Source organism: Mesocricetus auratus, unplaced genomic scaffold, assembly GCF_017639785.1.
Source record: "Mesocricetus auratus isolate SY011 unplaced genomic scaffold, BCM_Maur_2.0 Super-Scaffold_100031, whole genome shotgun sequence".
NCBI classification, from domain to species: Eukaryota; Metazoa; Chordata; class Mammalia; order Rodentia; family Cricetidae; genus Mesocricetus; species Mesocricetus auratus.
In genome coordinates this window covers 9,089,417-9,106,000 of record NW_024429212.1, presented here as the reverse complement: position 1 = coordinate 9,106,000, position 16,584 = coordinate 9,089,417, and the positions used below count along the sequence as shown (strand labels likewise).

Sequence of the window (16,584 nt, the reverse complement as noted above, 5' to 3'; positions counted from 1 at the left end):
AGTGGGATAGGAAGTTAGCATTTTACTGCAGCTTTTTTTACATATTGACCTTTTAACAATTGTGGTTTGGGTTGCAAACAGAGTTTTAGCCTCTGTCAGTTTGTGAATCTCCAGCTAAAAATTACCAGCCTCAGCAAGGGCTGGAGCTAGCAGATAGTTGAGTTAGGGTATTTTAACCCATGTGCACACAGTCGTGTGCACTGTTCTTCTGATTGAAGGCCCAGTACCTTGGATGTGCCTGACCTGACAGAGCCAAGCATCATTTATTGAACTTTTTGCAAGTAAATTACATAATGAAAGAAAAAAAAAAAAAAAACCAAGTGCGGCCTAGTATTTCAGTTCTGTGTAATGGGGCTGTGCAAAGTGACAGTCTTAGGAAGTTTGTCAGTTTTCACAGGTGGAACTGAAGGATTCCGAAGCTTTTGCCAACCTGTTACACATGTAGCAATTAATGAGTTGTGGGTGGGAAGCTGTGCTTGACAAAGTGAGCCTCGGACACATGAAAAACGTTTGGTAACATTCCAGCCAGGAGGTGTGGAACCTGCCAAGTCCTTTCCCACAGTCCTCACCAGGTAGATGAGCTTGAGCACTGCACATTAGGTCAGTTCCAACACACGATTGCAGACAGCTTAGCTCTCTATACTGACCTTCCACAAGCAGCTAGAGCAGAGTAATAACGACCTTAACTTAAAACTTTCCATGAACATAGGGCTAGAAACACTTGTGCCAAGTAGCATTCCTAGCCTGCATTTTATGCCAATGTTTAGAAAACAATAATGTGTAGCAAGTATAATTTCTAAAGAATAATGCTTTTCTATAAATTATTAATTGTAACCAAGTCCTGTTTTTTAAAGAGTTGGTAACTCATCGTGGAGGGTGTATTTTATATGTGTAAATTCACCACACAATTAAAGGCTGCTTTTCATCTTGTCAGTCTTGGCTACGTAGAACAACTGCCCTGAATACTCATCCACTGAAGGGACAAAAAGTAACAACAGTCAGAGCTCAGTTTCTTCAGAAATGAGCTGCCATGCACAGTTGACCAGTGTTTACCTGTACAGAGCACTATATTCGTGTTCTGCTTCCGTCAGTCACTGGGTCTGGAGGAGTTTCCTGCCTTGACTTGTATGTAGTCTTCTAATGAAATAGGACAGCTGCCCCTTCCTTGCTGTTTTCTCTGCTGCTCTTCCTGTCCAACTTCCGCTGTCTGGGACTTGAGGGGCAGAAGAACACACTACTGCACCACCACCTTTGTGTCCTAGAGGAACCTTCATTCTGCAGCACAGACAGCTATGCTTAGGGCTGTCGTGCGTCTCTTGCTACTGGCTTTGTGTTTGAAGAGGTTTCTTTAGATGGGTAGGGATACCCTCAGGGGCCGTGACACGCCCTTGGCATCATTTCTGAAAGCTTTCTCACTTGGTGTCAGTAAACCTTAATTTCTGCCCAGGTCACTCCTTCACTTTGGCCTCATCATGGGTGGGAATGGTTATGGTCTGTCAGTTTCCAGCTCATCGCTTTCAACAGCAGTGAGAAAGGGGTCAATAATCTTAAGTTATTCAGTGACTAGGAATTTGGAAATACAAGAATTACCCAAAAATGACAAGACCAGCTTACTTAGAAAAAAGACTATAAAGTTCTATATTTTAAAGAATAATAGAAGAAACCAGATTTTTTTTTCCCTTAAAAGATCCTACAGAGAATACTGCATAGTAATGGAAGAAAGTATTTGTTACAGACAGAAGGCTATCAATAGGATAGAAACTAGTGACAGCAGTTGGTGACTCTATTCCTAAATTAAGAGGCAGAAATACTTATTTGATTAGGTGAGCGAGCAGAAAATGCCAGAACACTGTTTTAAATCAAAGCTGGGCTACAACATGACCCTGCGTCTGGTGCAACTGTCTAATGTTTTGCAAATAGGGTTTTGGCCATGGAGACACTGCAAAATGGGTTGGTCGCACAACAGCTTAAATAGCAGGTGGGCTGGAGACACTTGACTCAGAGACAGGTCATGGCTTGGCTGACATCACCAGAGTGATGGCATGTGTGTGTAGCTGAGGATTTGTACCTGCTGACACTTGCCCTTGTGTTAGATTTGGCTTCAGTGGGGATAGGTCTGGTAGAGATGATTGGATAGTATATAAACTCTCTCGGAAGCCGCTCTTAGTAATGGTTTAGGTTAGCACATCTTCCCTCCCTAACGTCGGCAGTTAGTAAAATGACCCCTTGAAAGAAGTCACTTTTCCATCTAGACCAGTGGGGGTCAAACACCCCTTTCACAGGGGTCGCCTAAGACCATGAGAAGACACTGATAATTACATTGTGACTCACAGCAGTAGCAAATTACAATTGACGAAGTAGCAGCAAAAATCTTGTTATTGTTGGGAGTCAGGAACTGTCTAAAGGGCCACAGCCTTAGGAAGGTTGAGGACCACGGCTCTGGGTCATCATTGACATACCTGAACCTATTGATCGTCCCCCAAGCCCTTTTCTTCTCGTGTTTGATAATTATATACTTTAAAAAGACTGAAAGGAAAAACTTAGTCATAAGTAACCCTTTTGTATAGTTCACGTGAACTTAGGTATTTCCACATGACTCAGGTAAGGTTGGGATTGACGCAGCACGGGAGTGAGTCTGTGTTGTAGCTTGCTAACTAGGAAACACAAAGCTCTTTGTGTCTTCACTGCATACGCACCTCCCCTTCCCATCAGCAACACTGCTCACTTGTGTGGCGGAGTCCGCCAGTCATCCTATTGCTGGTCAGCATTTGCCAATGGCACAGATATACCTCCATTTATATTTTGTATTTTTAAGAATGTAGATTAAAGATAGGACTGTATAATCCACACTTTTTGACATAAAGTGCAATATATACATATATAACGGGTGTGTGTGCAACATAATTTATAACAATTTCTGTCAGTACAGCATATACTGAAAATTCATCTTCCACACAGTTAGGTACATTCGGTATGAAGTAAGTTAGTCCAGTTTCATAATCTGAGCCGTAATTTTGTTATTGCCATATTTTCTTTGAAATAATAATAAAATTTTGTAGCTCAAATTTGAATGTTCTCATACCTGTACACTAACCATGACAAGGAAACACGAGGTTTTTTGTTTGGTTGATGTTTTTTTTTTTTCTTTTAACATCTCTTTTAAGGTATACTTTTTTTTTCTGTACTGACATGCAATAAATTGATACATGAACAATTTGGTTAATACTAGATAGTTTGTATTGAGTCTTTTTAAAAATTCTATTCATGTATTATATGACATTAAGATATCTAATAGTTCAATAAAACTATGAGTTTCACTGAACGTAATGAATCATACTCTAATGGTGTGGCTGAAAATGTTTGCCATTTCCTTCTCCCGAGAATATGACAGTAGTCCTATGTGCATTTGACTTAGGCTGATATCAGAAATATTCTACATATGAATTATTGTTGAGTGCCTAAGCCCCAAACATCTCTTCAATCTCATGGATGTTGTTGAACTGTTTGCCCTTGTTTCAGATTTCATAAAGTACTTTTCTAAGAAATTTTCATGGTTTTTTTCCTCCCATTTTTGTTTTAGTTGATGACTCCAGTTGATTAAAATGATCTTATAGTTAGTCTTTATGGGTCTATAACTTGCTTTCCCTAAAAAAGGCACTTTTGTGTTGAGTAGGGTCCACCCAAGATGGATGATTGGAAGCTCATGGCATGCCTTAAAGCGTCCTAGAGAAGCATCATAATCACTATTGCAGACTCTCTTGCTGTGAGAAGATGTGATGGGAAGCAGGTACTCATATGCTGTCCCAGTTCCCCAGCCTGGAATCACTGCTTTCAAAATCTCATGTTTAACTCAGTTCTTCCTTAACTTCCTGCAACATTCTAGAAAGTAATGAAGTTGGATCTGATAGAACTGGTTTACCAAGGGATAGGGATGGAGAAGATGCTGTCTGAATTCTTAGAAACAAGGCCTGGGAGCTAATGGATTTGTGACACCAAGTCACCAAGTCTTCATCATAAACTTGTGCAACAGGTGAGTAAAGTAGCCTGGGGTACGCAGGCAGAAGAGCCCCCCTCCCCTGTCTCTCAGTGTGAATCCAGAGTACATTTGCTGACTTACTCAATGAAAGCTTGAAAAGTGATATCCATCTTGGAGGAGATTAGAATTTCTGGAATTGGAATACAAAGTGGACTCACTACTGACCACTCCCAAGGAGTTGCCAAGAACTGGAATTTAGGTATTTACTTTAAATAGTTTCACGTTTGTCATCATGCAGAGGCCCAGCACACTCTAAACCTCATGCTCTCCTAAGCCGCTTATAATCACCAGGCTGGAGGACTGGCTGGGAAGTTGTAAAGTACATCCTAGTGACTTGGAAACCATCTTGATGCTTCCTGCCCTCCACAATGCTGCCATACCAGTGCTGAAATTATGACAGCTGACAGTGTTGATTGAGACCTTATGATCACTATTTCTCTCTGTTTTGTTATTTTTAAACACGTATCTGTTCTTATTTCATGTGCTTGGGTGTTTTACCTGCAAGTGCCTGTGGGACCTTGTGTGTGTAGTGTCCTCTGAGGCTAGAAGAGGGCATCAGGTCCCTGGGAACTAGAGTTACCGATGTTGGTGAACTGCCATGTGGATGCTGGACATCAAATCTGGGTCCTCCAGATAAGCTACTCGTGTGCTTAATCACTTAGCCATCTCTTCAGCCCCTGTTTGGTCATTCTTACAGTTGGCAGGTCTACCAACCCTTTCCTATGGAGGTTGCCCTCCCCAGCACCATGGCTGTATCCCAGAGTGAAGGCAGCCTTTGCTGGCTCAGATCCTTCACAAACCTGATTCAAATCTTACCCCCTCATTTGTGAATTGGATTCATTCTGCTCCACTGACTCAAACCTGGTATTTGTGTCTGGAAGTGCCTCTGAGATTGACTCAGGCTTGTGTGAGTCCAGAGCATGTTTTTTTTCTCTTTTCTCGAATACCCATCACATTCAGTCTTTTGTCTTAATGCTGGTTATACTCAGGTCTCTATTACATACTCTGCTATTCCTTTTCTCTTGCAAGAGCAAGGCTCAACAGAATTGTTTCTATAATGCATGCCAATTAGTGGGATCCTAGACACCTTGTCCTCACAAGTTACTTAGCCCACCTCCAAATAACTCCCCCAAGGAAAGGAAGTACAGAGAAGCAATTACTATAAAAATTGTTTCATGGGGGTTGAGACCTAGAACCACAGCTAACAAGTCTGGCAGTTAAATACACATGTCTTACATTAGAAATGTTGGAAATAACTCGTGGTTAAATTTTCAGGGAGTCATGAGAGATCCAAGAAGAGGAAAAGACAAAAGTAGGATGTGCCAAGGAAAAAGCAAGGCCCGTGGAATGGACACTGATCAGTGGGTGTCCATAGGGCCAGTGACAGACCAGGAAGGAGGGTAGGAGGGTACACTTAGGGACAATTGTAGTAAGAAAGAGCTGCTGGCCTGACTGTAAGCCTAGTAGATATCGTTGATAGGCAGACCAGAAGTGGCCCACTGAGGGAAGGAGATGGGACTTTTTTTTTTTGGAGTGATCGTCATTAAGTCCCATCTTTGATTCCCACCCTGCCCCCACTGTATCTGCCTCTTAAAACTAAAAATACAAGTAAGTGTCACTGGCATTTTCCTGAGGTGAGCTCAGACATAGCATTATAAAAATGCATAAGAACAGGTGACAGACTGCACCAGCAAGGGTGGGGGCAGGTCTTTGCAATCTTCAAAGACAGGATGATCACACCCTGCACTTTAAGCTTTCCCATGTACTGACATGTCAATTTCCATTAGGTGCTACTGGGAGGGGGGGAGTTGGGGGAGTTAATTAGGTCATGGAGGAGGGCCACAGCTGAGTTGGGTGTGCATTGAAAGCAAGAGAGAGAGCACCAACCGGTCCTCTGCCTTCTGAAAACTTAAGAAGGATAGTTAGCAGTCTCGAGTGCAATGAAAACGGGAGAGCTGACCAATCCTCTGCCTTCTGAAAACTTAGGAAGGATGTTAGCCCTCTCAAAGTCTAACAGAGCACCATATGTAGATGAGGTGCTGGTGCCTCGGTCTTGGACTTCCAGGATGGTGAGGAATAAAATGTTCTTTCCTTAGCTCCTGGTCTGTAGAATCCTAGTCCAGCTGCCCAAATGAAATCAGAGTAAACAGTTGGAGTTTTTACTGAGCTGACCTAGAGATAGGTGAGAACTGACTCCCCATTGAAGTTTGTGTCTATTCCAACAGTCTACCATGGCTTAATGTTTGGATATCTTGTGACTTAGTGACTAGCATCTTGAGTTACAGACACCACATGCATGTATAACTTTTTATGAATTTGGAAACAATTCTTTCCTCGGATATGTAACTAGGATTCCACAGCGAATGAAAAGGCCCTCATGTATAGGAAGTGGTGTGACTTTCCCAAACACATTTTCTTCAGGGACAAAGTTCTTGAGCTCCCAGGGGTCTCTGAGTCACCATCTGGTCCCAGAGCTCATGAATTCCACAGTATTCAGGTCAAAGCTAATCTAGGTATTAAGATGATCACAAAGGCCACAGCCCAGTAAATGGTAATTATTATTAAAGCAGAGTCATTCAAATAAATATGCTTTTAAATGAAAATCACTAGTTCTGGGTTTACAAAACAATTTTACTAGACTACAAGATGGATAGTAACTACCATGCTCCATGCATTTCCCTGTTTAGTATTCTTGTATCTTCAGACTTGAGAAAATAGGTCACTGGGCAGCTCGCTGCCTCTGTACACTAAGACTGGAAAGGGACACTGGAAACCCACTCAGCACTCCTGAGAACCAATCTACCAGGATTATAAGAAGCAGATGTTAGCAAACAAAGTGTGCCCTACTGAAAAACCAGAGCCAGGAAACAAGGTGTTGGAATGTGAGGCTGAGCTAGGCTGTGGGGGCTTCGTGGATTTCCCTTCCTCATTGAGCCTCAGGTCTTCTGACTATGTGGGGAGTCCTTAGGTCCTGTCCCCTCCACTTCTTATTCTCTACACAACTTTTTGCTATGTTCTTTTCTTCCTCCCTTTTCTTTCTTTCCTTTTTTTTTTTTTTTGAAAACCATGGACTTACAGAAAAGAGGAAAGCACCACGTATTAAGTTTTATCTCTGACAAAGTGGAGAGAGATCATTCTGAGGAACGACAGTTGACTTGGTTGGAGAGGTCTCTGTCCATGGTTGCTCACCTTACAACACTGGCAAAGAGCTTTAAAGTTTCCTGGGACAAGAATGACCCTACAAGCATGTTCCTCTACTAGGCCTTGCCTCCTGGTGACCAGTTCATCTCTGAGTTGAGCGATTTGTCCATTCTTGAGGTTGGAACCCTCACGATCCATCACCTCTCAACAAGCCTTCTACAGAGGAACCCTTGTGGGAGATACCACAGACCACAGAAAACAGCACAAGTAACTTGTAGATCATACTAAAGCTGTCGAGCTAGTGACAGGTCACCCGTGAGCCATGCATGCTTGCTAAACATTCTCTTAATACAGCCTTTAAGACCAAGAAAAGACAAAACACACAATTTCCAATGAGTTTTTGGATTCCTTTCAAGTCAAGTAATGTCTTTTACAGAAAAAAAAAATATGATACACTTAACAAGTGGTCCTTAGTTTTTTAGTTGTGTTATTAATGGCCCCAAAACTGGAAGTCTCCAATCCTGGCAATTTATATCTAAGTTGTGAGGACAGAGTCATGGCAGGTATGATTTAAAAAATAGGACTTGGGAAGGATTATTCTAGACTGTCTGGGTAAACCTTGAATCTAAAGGTGTCCTAAAAGAAGCAGAGGGGGGGGGATAGTGCAGAGATGGAGATGAGTACTAATGACCAGACCACAAGCCAAAGAAGCCAGAAGAGGTAGGAAGTAGACTCAGCATGGAGTGTGGTCCCACTGACTCTTCAGCAAGTTGGCAGAAATGGAATCCTGTTATATTCTTAGGGTTTTGTTAACCTCCCCACAGCTTGAGCAGAGAACTCACATGAGCTGGTACAAAGAAGGAAGGGTTAGTCCCAGGGATTTCTACATATGCAAGTGTAATGGGACCGAAGATGGAGGTGGAAGGAAATTTTAGAGTCATACTATAGAAAGTTGAGATTACTTTGATGAGACTTGGTAGAAGTGTCCTCATGAGGGTGCTTTTAGTGGAGTCGGAAGGAATTGAGTGTGTTTGAGAAAGTCTGCTTCAGCTCAACCATGTGGAGAGAGCTAGGCCTCTGGTGACCACAGTGACAATCTGTGGTCCCTTTACTGTTTCTGTCATCATTCCAGAACTTTTTCATGACATTAGTGAGCACACTTTCTATTATGGTAGCTACTGTGCAGGTGTTTGCTGTGCTATGGAAACTGACCTCTTCAAGGATTCATCAGAGGCTTGCTCAGCAATACTGAAAATACATGCCAGACATATTAGCACAAGCAGCTTAAGTACTGACATTGTTTTCTTAAAAAGCTTCCCATTAAAAACAAAACCCAGCTTCACATCAAATAGGAAATCACAAAAATGATAGGAATTTGTTAGTCAGATAGGAATTCCAGAGTTCTAATATACAACTGCACTGAACTAAATGTCCGCTGCAAATTTTAACAGCGTCTCAGAAAGATCAGTTAGTAGAGACAATGCAATCTGAAGTGCACAGAAAAAGGAAGAAAGTGAGTAGAAATTCAGAGCTGTTGACAATCTGAGCACAATGGAAGTTCCAGAAAAAAATGGGGGCAGAAAATTATCCCAAGAGGCAATGGCTGAAAACTTCAAAAATTTGATGAAAAATATCAATGTCCATATTTAAGATCAAAGAATTCCAAACAAGATGAACACATAGTGACCAACACATAGAAACATCTAGTAAAACCCCTGAGAGAAAAAGTTAAGATAGCACCAAGAGAAACCAACTAGTTAATTATGTCAAGGCAACTCCAGCGAGACCAAGAACACCATGGTCATTGGGAACCATGGAGGACAGAAGGTGAGGGGACCGGAGGCTCGAATGCTGGACTGTTGCTGTTGGGAAAGAGCGTAACTAGGAAAACTCTCAGAAACGAAAGAGGAAAGCATTATCCCTAAAGTGAGAGTGGGAACCCACTTCTCAGGAAACGTTATTTGCAGTGGTAGGAAGTAATGTACAGTGATGGACATCAGATTGATGCACGTGTGAACACGGCATTGGTATTAAGAACTATACAATTAGAAAGGTTGGTAAGATGCATCAGTCATCTTCTGCCTTCCCTTATGTCATACAAAAAGAGGCAGAAGAGAGCATACACATGTGATTGCAGTCTGGGACTAAACGTGTTTATGTAAAGGATTAGACAGTGAGAAACAGAGAACACACGTGTGAGCTAACCTGCACTGGAATTACGAGATCACAGAAAATAGTCCCTTTGTCCATGGAGGTAACACAAGACAATGGGTGTGAAACAGTGAGAAGATTAATACTACAAAGTACTGTAACTAGACTCCCTTAATATAGGTGACAGTGGTGTGACTGGGACAATATGTGAGGCCATTGGCAGTGGGTCCAAGACCTAACACTAATGCACAAACTGACTTAGTGAAACCATTCTATATGGAGAGATGCCATACCTAGCCTAGACACGGGTGTGAGAGTGGTGATGTGCCTTGGTCCTGCCTCAACTAGATGATGGGACAGGCTTAGTAGACTTCCTATGGGAGGCCTTACCCTCTCCTTGGAGCAGATGGGAGGAGGGGGAAATGGAGGGAGTGGGAGGGAAGGAGGGAGGGGGAACTGGAATTGGAATGTAAAACATAAATTTAAAAAAGTACAGCCATGCAGATCCTAGTTACTTAGCTCCACTAGGTCCTCATTTTTCTGAGATAACTCAAGGATGTTTTCATCTGCCCCAATACTTGATGCTTTGTCATTAGACAATGCCAAAGGCTTGGCTGTCAGTAAAGAAAAGAAACTCGTTTGATTTGAGGTTCTAGAGGCTAGGAATCCAATGTCAAGATACCTATGGGGTGGGGGAACGGGGCTCTGGAGGCCTTGTCCTGTGTCAAAAGACTAAGGTATGTGAAACAAGAGTGGGAATTCAGTCTCCTGCCCATGTATAATCGGCACGGATCCATTCACGAGCGTGGAGTTCTTGTGGCCCATATGCCTCCAGTGGGCCCCAGCCACAGTGCACTGGTTGCACTGGTAAGTTTACAGCCATCATTTCTCTGAATACTTTCCTGCTCCTTTCCCCTCTGTGGCAGCCCTAGTGTATGCATGCCTACGTTTGACTGGGTTCATTCTGTTCACTATTTCCTTTCTCACTGTCAAAACACGTGTCTCCATAAGTCTATCCTCTGCTAGTTTTACACTGGTGAGCGATCGTCCACAGGAAGCTTTGGAGGGGCACATTCAGGTCCCGGTAGATAGCGGGACTATCAACCGGGATGACTCCAAAGTCATTCTTAACTTTATATACTGTTACAAAAGAATTCCAAGGCAATATGCTTTTATAATCTGTGAAGGAATGAAGCCTACTTTGCCTCGGTGTTTCAGAAATTCAGGAGAGTGTAGCACTAACGTATGTTTGGATTCTGGTGAAAATCAGATGGTAGAAAATAGAAGCATAGTTGCAATCAGGTGTTTATGCGTGAGAACTATGAGAGGGTGTCACCCCATACAATGTACTCTTGTGTAACCAATCCAGTCCCCCCAAAGAAGAATTCTATACCAAACGAAAGGCTGTTTAATCCTTCTTAATGAACTATTTTTCTTTAAAACATTTTTGTTTATTCTTGAGAATTTGACACATTTGTACAATGACATATAGTTATACTTAGCTCCGGTTTCCCCTACAGCTCCCTGTGTCCTTCCCTCATGCCCTCCTCCCAACTCTGAAGATGATCTACTAACCCACTAAGTCTAATTAGTAGCGCTTATAAGTACATTAGAGTGGGTCATCCACGGGAGCATGAGGATCCAATCAGTGGCTACACAGCCACAAAAGAATGTTTCTCCCTCCACCAGAAACAACCAATAGCTCCTCAGTAAGGGGTGGAGCCTGGAGACAACCTAACAAGTCAATGCCAGGATTCTGGCTGGCTTGGTCTTGAATAGATCTTGAGCAGATAACCACAGGTATTGTGAGTGTGACAACCAGGACACAGTATTTCACAGCACTCCCCCCAATCCTCTGGCTCTTACTGCTGTTCCCAAGGCCATGGTGTGTATGGTGTTTGGACAGAGGGTGTTGAAACAGAAGTTCCATTCAAGGCTGAGTACTCATCCTTCACTTCTTCATATCCTTCACTTCTTCTTTATCAAGACCCACGACATTGGAGCCAGTGCTGCAGAAAAGGTCTGTCTGAATAGCATACAGGGAGGAGGAAAAAGACAGTCTCACTCAGTAAAACACAGGAAAGAACATACTCATGAGAGCAATGCATGAACAAAGGAGAGCTGAGGCCCATCATGGCCAACAGCAAATCAGAAAACCCCCCAGTACTCAAAAGAGAGGAAGAAACCCTTAGCAGTCCCACCATCCTGAGCAAACCCACAGCAAATGGCAATCCCTTCTCACTAATAACCTAATGCAAATGTTCTCAACACAACAACTAAAAGATGCATATCAACTCACTGTATTAGAACAAGACCTAACTATTCAAAGAGACACGCCTTATGTGCAAGGCACATAAAAAAAACTGTCTAAGGATGGAAGATGTACTCTGTCAAGCACACCAGTGCTGTGTGGTAGTCAAGAAATAAGAATGCTCTCTTTGTTTAGTGAGGCTCTGATTAAACCAGCACCAGACCATTTCTTCTGCAGGAAACAGACCTTTGAGTTATGGGGAGATAAGAGCTATAAATGTAACAAACTTTACAGCTGTCTTTGTGGTGTGAAGTCCATAGAGGTGGTACAAACAATGGCGCCTGCTCAGCAGCGGCTCCCTGGTAACCACTATTGGAAGAAGCAGCAGTCACTGAGGCTCGGTGACACTACCGCATGATGGATTCTTATTCCAGAATCACCTGAACTCAGATTGGTCTGGGCTTTCTCTTGAGGAGCTTGGCTATGAAGTTCTTTGCCCAACAGAGCCCTGAAGACAAAGGACGACCTTTAGCCCGGTGAGGTAATTGCCTCTGGATAGTTAAACAGGAAAACACTGAGAGAGGTGCCGTCTCTTGCTCTTCACTCCTTTGCATCGTGTGATTTCTGTACACAGGTAATGTGAGCACATGTTTGAGACATATGCTTGATGTTGAAACAGGGTTTTTACTATGGAACCAAGGCTAACCTCAAACCCATAACCCTCCTGTCTCGTGCACTCCTGTCCTATCAGTAAGTCTCAAGAGTGAGTAAATCTCTTTCAATGTGGAGGTCTTTAGAGAATTCCCACTGTATACCGGGGGCCGTTATCCATAATGCCTAATGCTTTACTCAGTGACCTAGAACATGGAACATGAAGTATTGTTTGATGCCAGACCTAAAACACACACACACACACACACACACACACACACACACACACACACACACACACGACTTGGGAGAGTAGAGAACAGATCATTTGGGGGTAAAGATTGCTGCAACTGCTTTAAAGGTTCCTTAGAACTCTCAGAAGACAAAGGAAGAAAAGATCCCAACTCCAGTGAGAAAGCATTGCTTGGGAGTGAGACAGGAAATGACAGCTCAACAGAGGACTCCCTTTGACTCCTTGCAAAGGGAAAATGTGTCTTGGTGGGGGAGTCCCTGCAGATGTAACACACACAAAAACACCACTTTGGGAACTGACCATAAGAGCAAAAACACTCCATCTGTGCTTTGAAAGGAATGAATAAAAAAATGGAAGCACGGAGAATGTGACCAGTTACTACCTCCTACCTGTAAGCATTTCCACAGATCAGATGGGATGGACAGGGATGGAAATGGCACTCGGGAGCCAAAGAGTACTGAGTGTTACAGCTCAGATGGAAAGGTATTCTGGCACTCAGGAGTCAATACTGGTTGATAAAGCTTGGATAGAAAGGTATTCTGGCACTCAGAAGCCAAGGTATACCACGTGTCACAGTAAGCATAGCAGCTGACAGCCTTGCTTCAGGGAGAGGCTTCCCTAGTCTATCAGCTCTATTCCTGCAGGAGAGAGCTTCCCGGTGAAATTGTTACAGTTCAGCTCCATCTCCCACCCCCAGAGTGTAACAACTTCAGTTCACCAGGGGAAGGTTTACCCCAGGGAAAAGTGTTAAAGTCCTGCTCTGCTCTTCTCCACCGGGAGTCGTCTCTGCTCTGGTGAAAGAAGGTCTCACCCAAACCTCATTCAAGAGATTTATTGGGAGGGAAGAGTGGCGGCCCCCTGCCAGAGTAGCAGAGGACAGCAGGGCAGCCTGAACAGCCACAGCTGAACAGACACAGGGATTCTTAGGGGGCGGAGTTTTCCAGCGTGGGGAATGGTCAGATTTCAATCCCTGAGTTTAGAATGGCTACATCTCCCGCTCAGGGATTGGTTAGTTTTCTGCACCTGTTAGGGTCAGATTTGGCTCTGGTTTCAGGACCAAAGTGTGTTTCTTTCTCTGGTCCTTTTTAGCCTTTTGGCTCTAGTTTTAGGACGAGGGTAAATATTTCTTTCACTGGTTCTGATTCCAGGGACAAAGTGTGTTTCTTTGGCACTGGTTTGAGGGGCAGGGTACATTTCTTTGGCTCTAGTTGCGGGGCCAAAGTGGGTTTCTTTGGCTCTGCTTGGGGTGTGTTTCTTTGGCTGGAGCCTTTTCCCTACACTACCTTTTTAGGAGCCCCAGAGATGCACGCTCTCATCATTCCATGTAACATCAGAAGAAACCGATCCACACAGAGGTTCTTTAATTGACATAGGGAGGGCAGGATTAGTGCCTGGGAAGCCTACCTTTGGAGTCCTTGCCTTTGTGTGTTTTTGTCCCTGGGACTTTCTTCCTAAGGTTTCTCGGGAAGGTAGCATGAGACTCGGCAGTCAGGTTTAGGTGAAGGGTGACTTTGCAGGCTAAGCCAGTGCTCAGTGGCCTACGCTGAAAGATGAATTGACACTGAGGTGCTGGATCCCCACCCGACCTTCCAGACCAGGAAAGACGGAAATGAACTTTCAGTGCCTGCATGTCACCAAGTCCAGCCATGGATTCAGGACATTCTAGTCCTATCAGCGCAGAGACTGTGCACCAACTCCTGGACAGGGTCCATGGGGGCACTGAGGCTTGTGGCTCTATAACATTGTCTCAGAAGGCAAAAGGGAGCCATGCTTCCCTGTAATCCACCCCAATTTTAAATAGATCTGCAGCATGTCTTCTTTATTGCGCTGTCAAGATGAGAGCTGACAAGTGGGTAGAGTTCAGTCGGCTGTATGGGCTCTTCATTTCATCTTCCACTAGGGAGCTGTTAAATTTGTTATCCCGCAGCCAAGTGCTGTTCCGTGCTCAAGCTCCGAGCTTATCTGACTTGAACATTAATTATCCTTTATTACACCAGCAGGCCTTCGGTGTCCTTTCCCCCTTCTTCAGAACTATGTGGCCCAAGCAGACAGAGTTCTCAAGGGCGTGCTGAAGGGAAAGCACCTTCCCCAAACTCTTGCGTTAAAAGTTCCGTCTGGAGTGAGCCAGTCTGAACCCCAAGCTTCCCCGCCCCGCCCCCTCGCAGCTCTGTCGGAGGCCTCACATCTCCCAAGAGCGGGACTGTGTTGAGGGGGCATGAAAAAAAATCTTACAAAAACTGAAAGTGAAATGAGGAAGGCAGATTGAGCAATCCATGGAAGGCCGGAGCCAGAGAACCTACTTCAGGGTAGCGAAAGATGTAGAAGAGTCAGGAGAGCGCTCCTAGGGGAGCCTCCAAAGACACAGATGACAGGAAATGACCCACCCCCGTGGCCACTTACTCCAAAGGCCCAGACCTTCGAAGGAATGGATGAGTCTGCGGAGCCCCGGCCACCGTGCCTGTCTTCTTGCCCTGAGAAAGGAGAAGAAATGAAAGTGGGATGTGTTTCCATCACTCCGCAGAAGGAGTGTGCCTGGGTCGGGGTCTGCAGGGATGGAAGGCTGCTGGCTGCTACTTTCCTGCTGGCCCTGTTGTCCAGCGGCCTCACGGTGATGTCCTTGTACTGGTCTGCTGCTCTGCAAGCCGACCTGATGAGCCTGCGCATGGAGCTGCAGGGCTACCGGGTTGCAGCCGCCCCCGCCGCCCCAGGGGCCACCGCAGAAGCCAAAGTGAGTTCACCCCTCCTCTGCCTGTCAGGGAGCCCCAGGAGTGCTGCTCCATGGCTGCAAGTCCAATAACGGGGTGGGTGTCTCTCTTCGTAGCTCCTGGTACCCACAGCTCCGCGAACCCACAACTCCAGCGTCAGCCACAGGAACAAACGCGCTTTCCAGGGTCCGGAGGAAGCAGGTATGGCCGGGGCACAGCAATTAGGAGCTGGGGCTGTGCACACCTGCAGCTGCTGCTATTGTGTACCAAGCGCTTTGTGTGGCTTTATAGCAGATGCAATAGACTGCACGGCACGCCTCGTCCTCCGATAAGTAGGGTGTGTGGACTTCTGTGGGAGATGACAGAGGACGAGAGTGCGTGAATAACGTGCTCAGCAGAGGAGCGCTTCCTGTCACAGCAGAGTGACATGTACACCTGGATCTCAGTCAAGAAGCCGTTCCCAAGGGGGTGCACACCACACAGGGATAGCAACGACTGTTCAATGCTCACCTTCCCCTATGCGGTACAATTTCTGTGTGGTCTCTCTGTACTCCCTAGTATTTTGCAGAGTTGGGATCCGTGTTTGTAGAAACACAGTTTAAATACCCTTGCTGTTTGTTGTCTACTTTTTACTCATATGAAATTATTTTACCTGATAACCAGAGTTAAAAATCACTTAAAGCCATATAAACAGCAGAAATTCTCAAATTGCTAAGTAATATGCCAAAGGCTACAAAAATATTGCATTCATTGCAGTGCCAAAAATCTTCCACAAATTTGAAATTTACTGTATGCAGTGTGAACTGAAATACTTACAACATTATACTGCAATATATATATATATATATAATAGCACTTATGCCACAGTGTATGTAATAACAGTACATATACCACAAGGCATGGGATAACAGCACATGATTACAGAGCATGTAATAATATCCCATATATCATGGCATATGGAATAATCGCAGTGCATGTAGTAATGGTGCATATACTTGGTACAAACAGTAACAGGATGTACAACCTGCTATATTCTGCTTATTTTACAGTAAGATCTCACCGATTTCTTAGTAATTAGTCTTATTTACTATTCATTTAAAATTATTTTAATTATTACTGTGATACATGACACATAATCTTTGTGTATCTCTTGTTTCTGTTGAATTATGCATTGGATAGAATCACACATTCATTATTCGGGTTCCTCATTGTGAAATCTTTGGGAAGACAGGTTTCTACCTGCTCCCTGGCATTTCCCTTTAAACCTTCATTTTGATGCTTTTACAGCTTCAGATAGCTTCTACAGTTTATTTGAATGTGGACCCTGTTTACTAATTATTAAATTTTCCACATGGTTCTAGTTTTTGTTTCAGCTTCAGTTTTTATCTTCGCTAAT

General features: G+C 44.0%; 1 protein-coding gene and 1 long non-coding RNA gene across 3 annotated transcripts in view; one reads left to right on the top strand and one right to left on the bottom strand.

The window, feature by feature from the left end:
- Positions 1-10,763: 10,763 nt before the first annotated feature.
- On the bottom strand, positions 10,764-14,504 carry LOC121135139. The gene is made up of 2 exons (XR_005872328.1): positions 13,888-14,504; positions 10,764-11,354 (listed from the first exon to the last, which is right to left on the bottom strand). It is a non-coding gene; the product is annotated as an uncharacterized LOC121135139 (long non-coding RNA).
- Positions 14,505-14,667: 163 nt separating this feature from the next.
- Tnfsf13b (TNF superfamily member 13b) overlaps positions 14,668-16,584 on the top strand; it is a 29,258-nt gene continuing 27,341 nt past the window's right edge. For both annotated transcript variants that reach the window (XM_005077356.4, XM_005077357.4), the window contains exons 1-2: positions 14,668-15,211; positions 15,305-15,389. In XM_005077356.4, the coding sequence (XP_005077413.2) occupies positions 14,849-15,211; positions 15,305-15,389 (448 nt within the window). In that variant the 5' untranslated portion in view covers positions 14,668-14,848. The remainder of the gene's footprint in view (positions 15,212-15,304; positions 15,390-16,584) is intronic.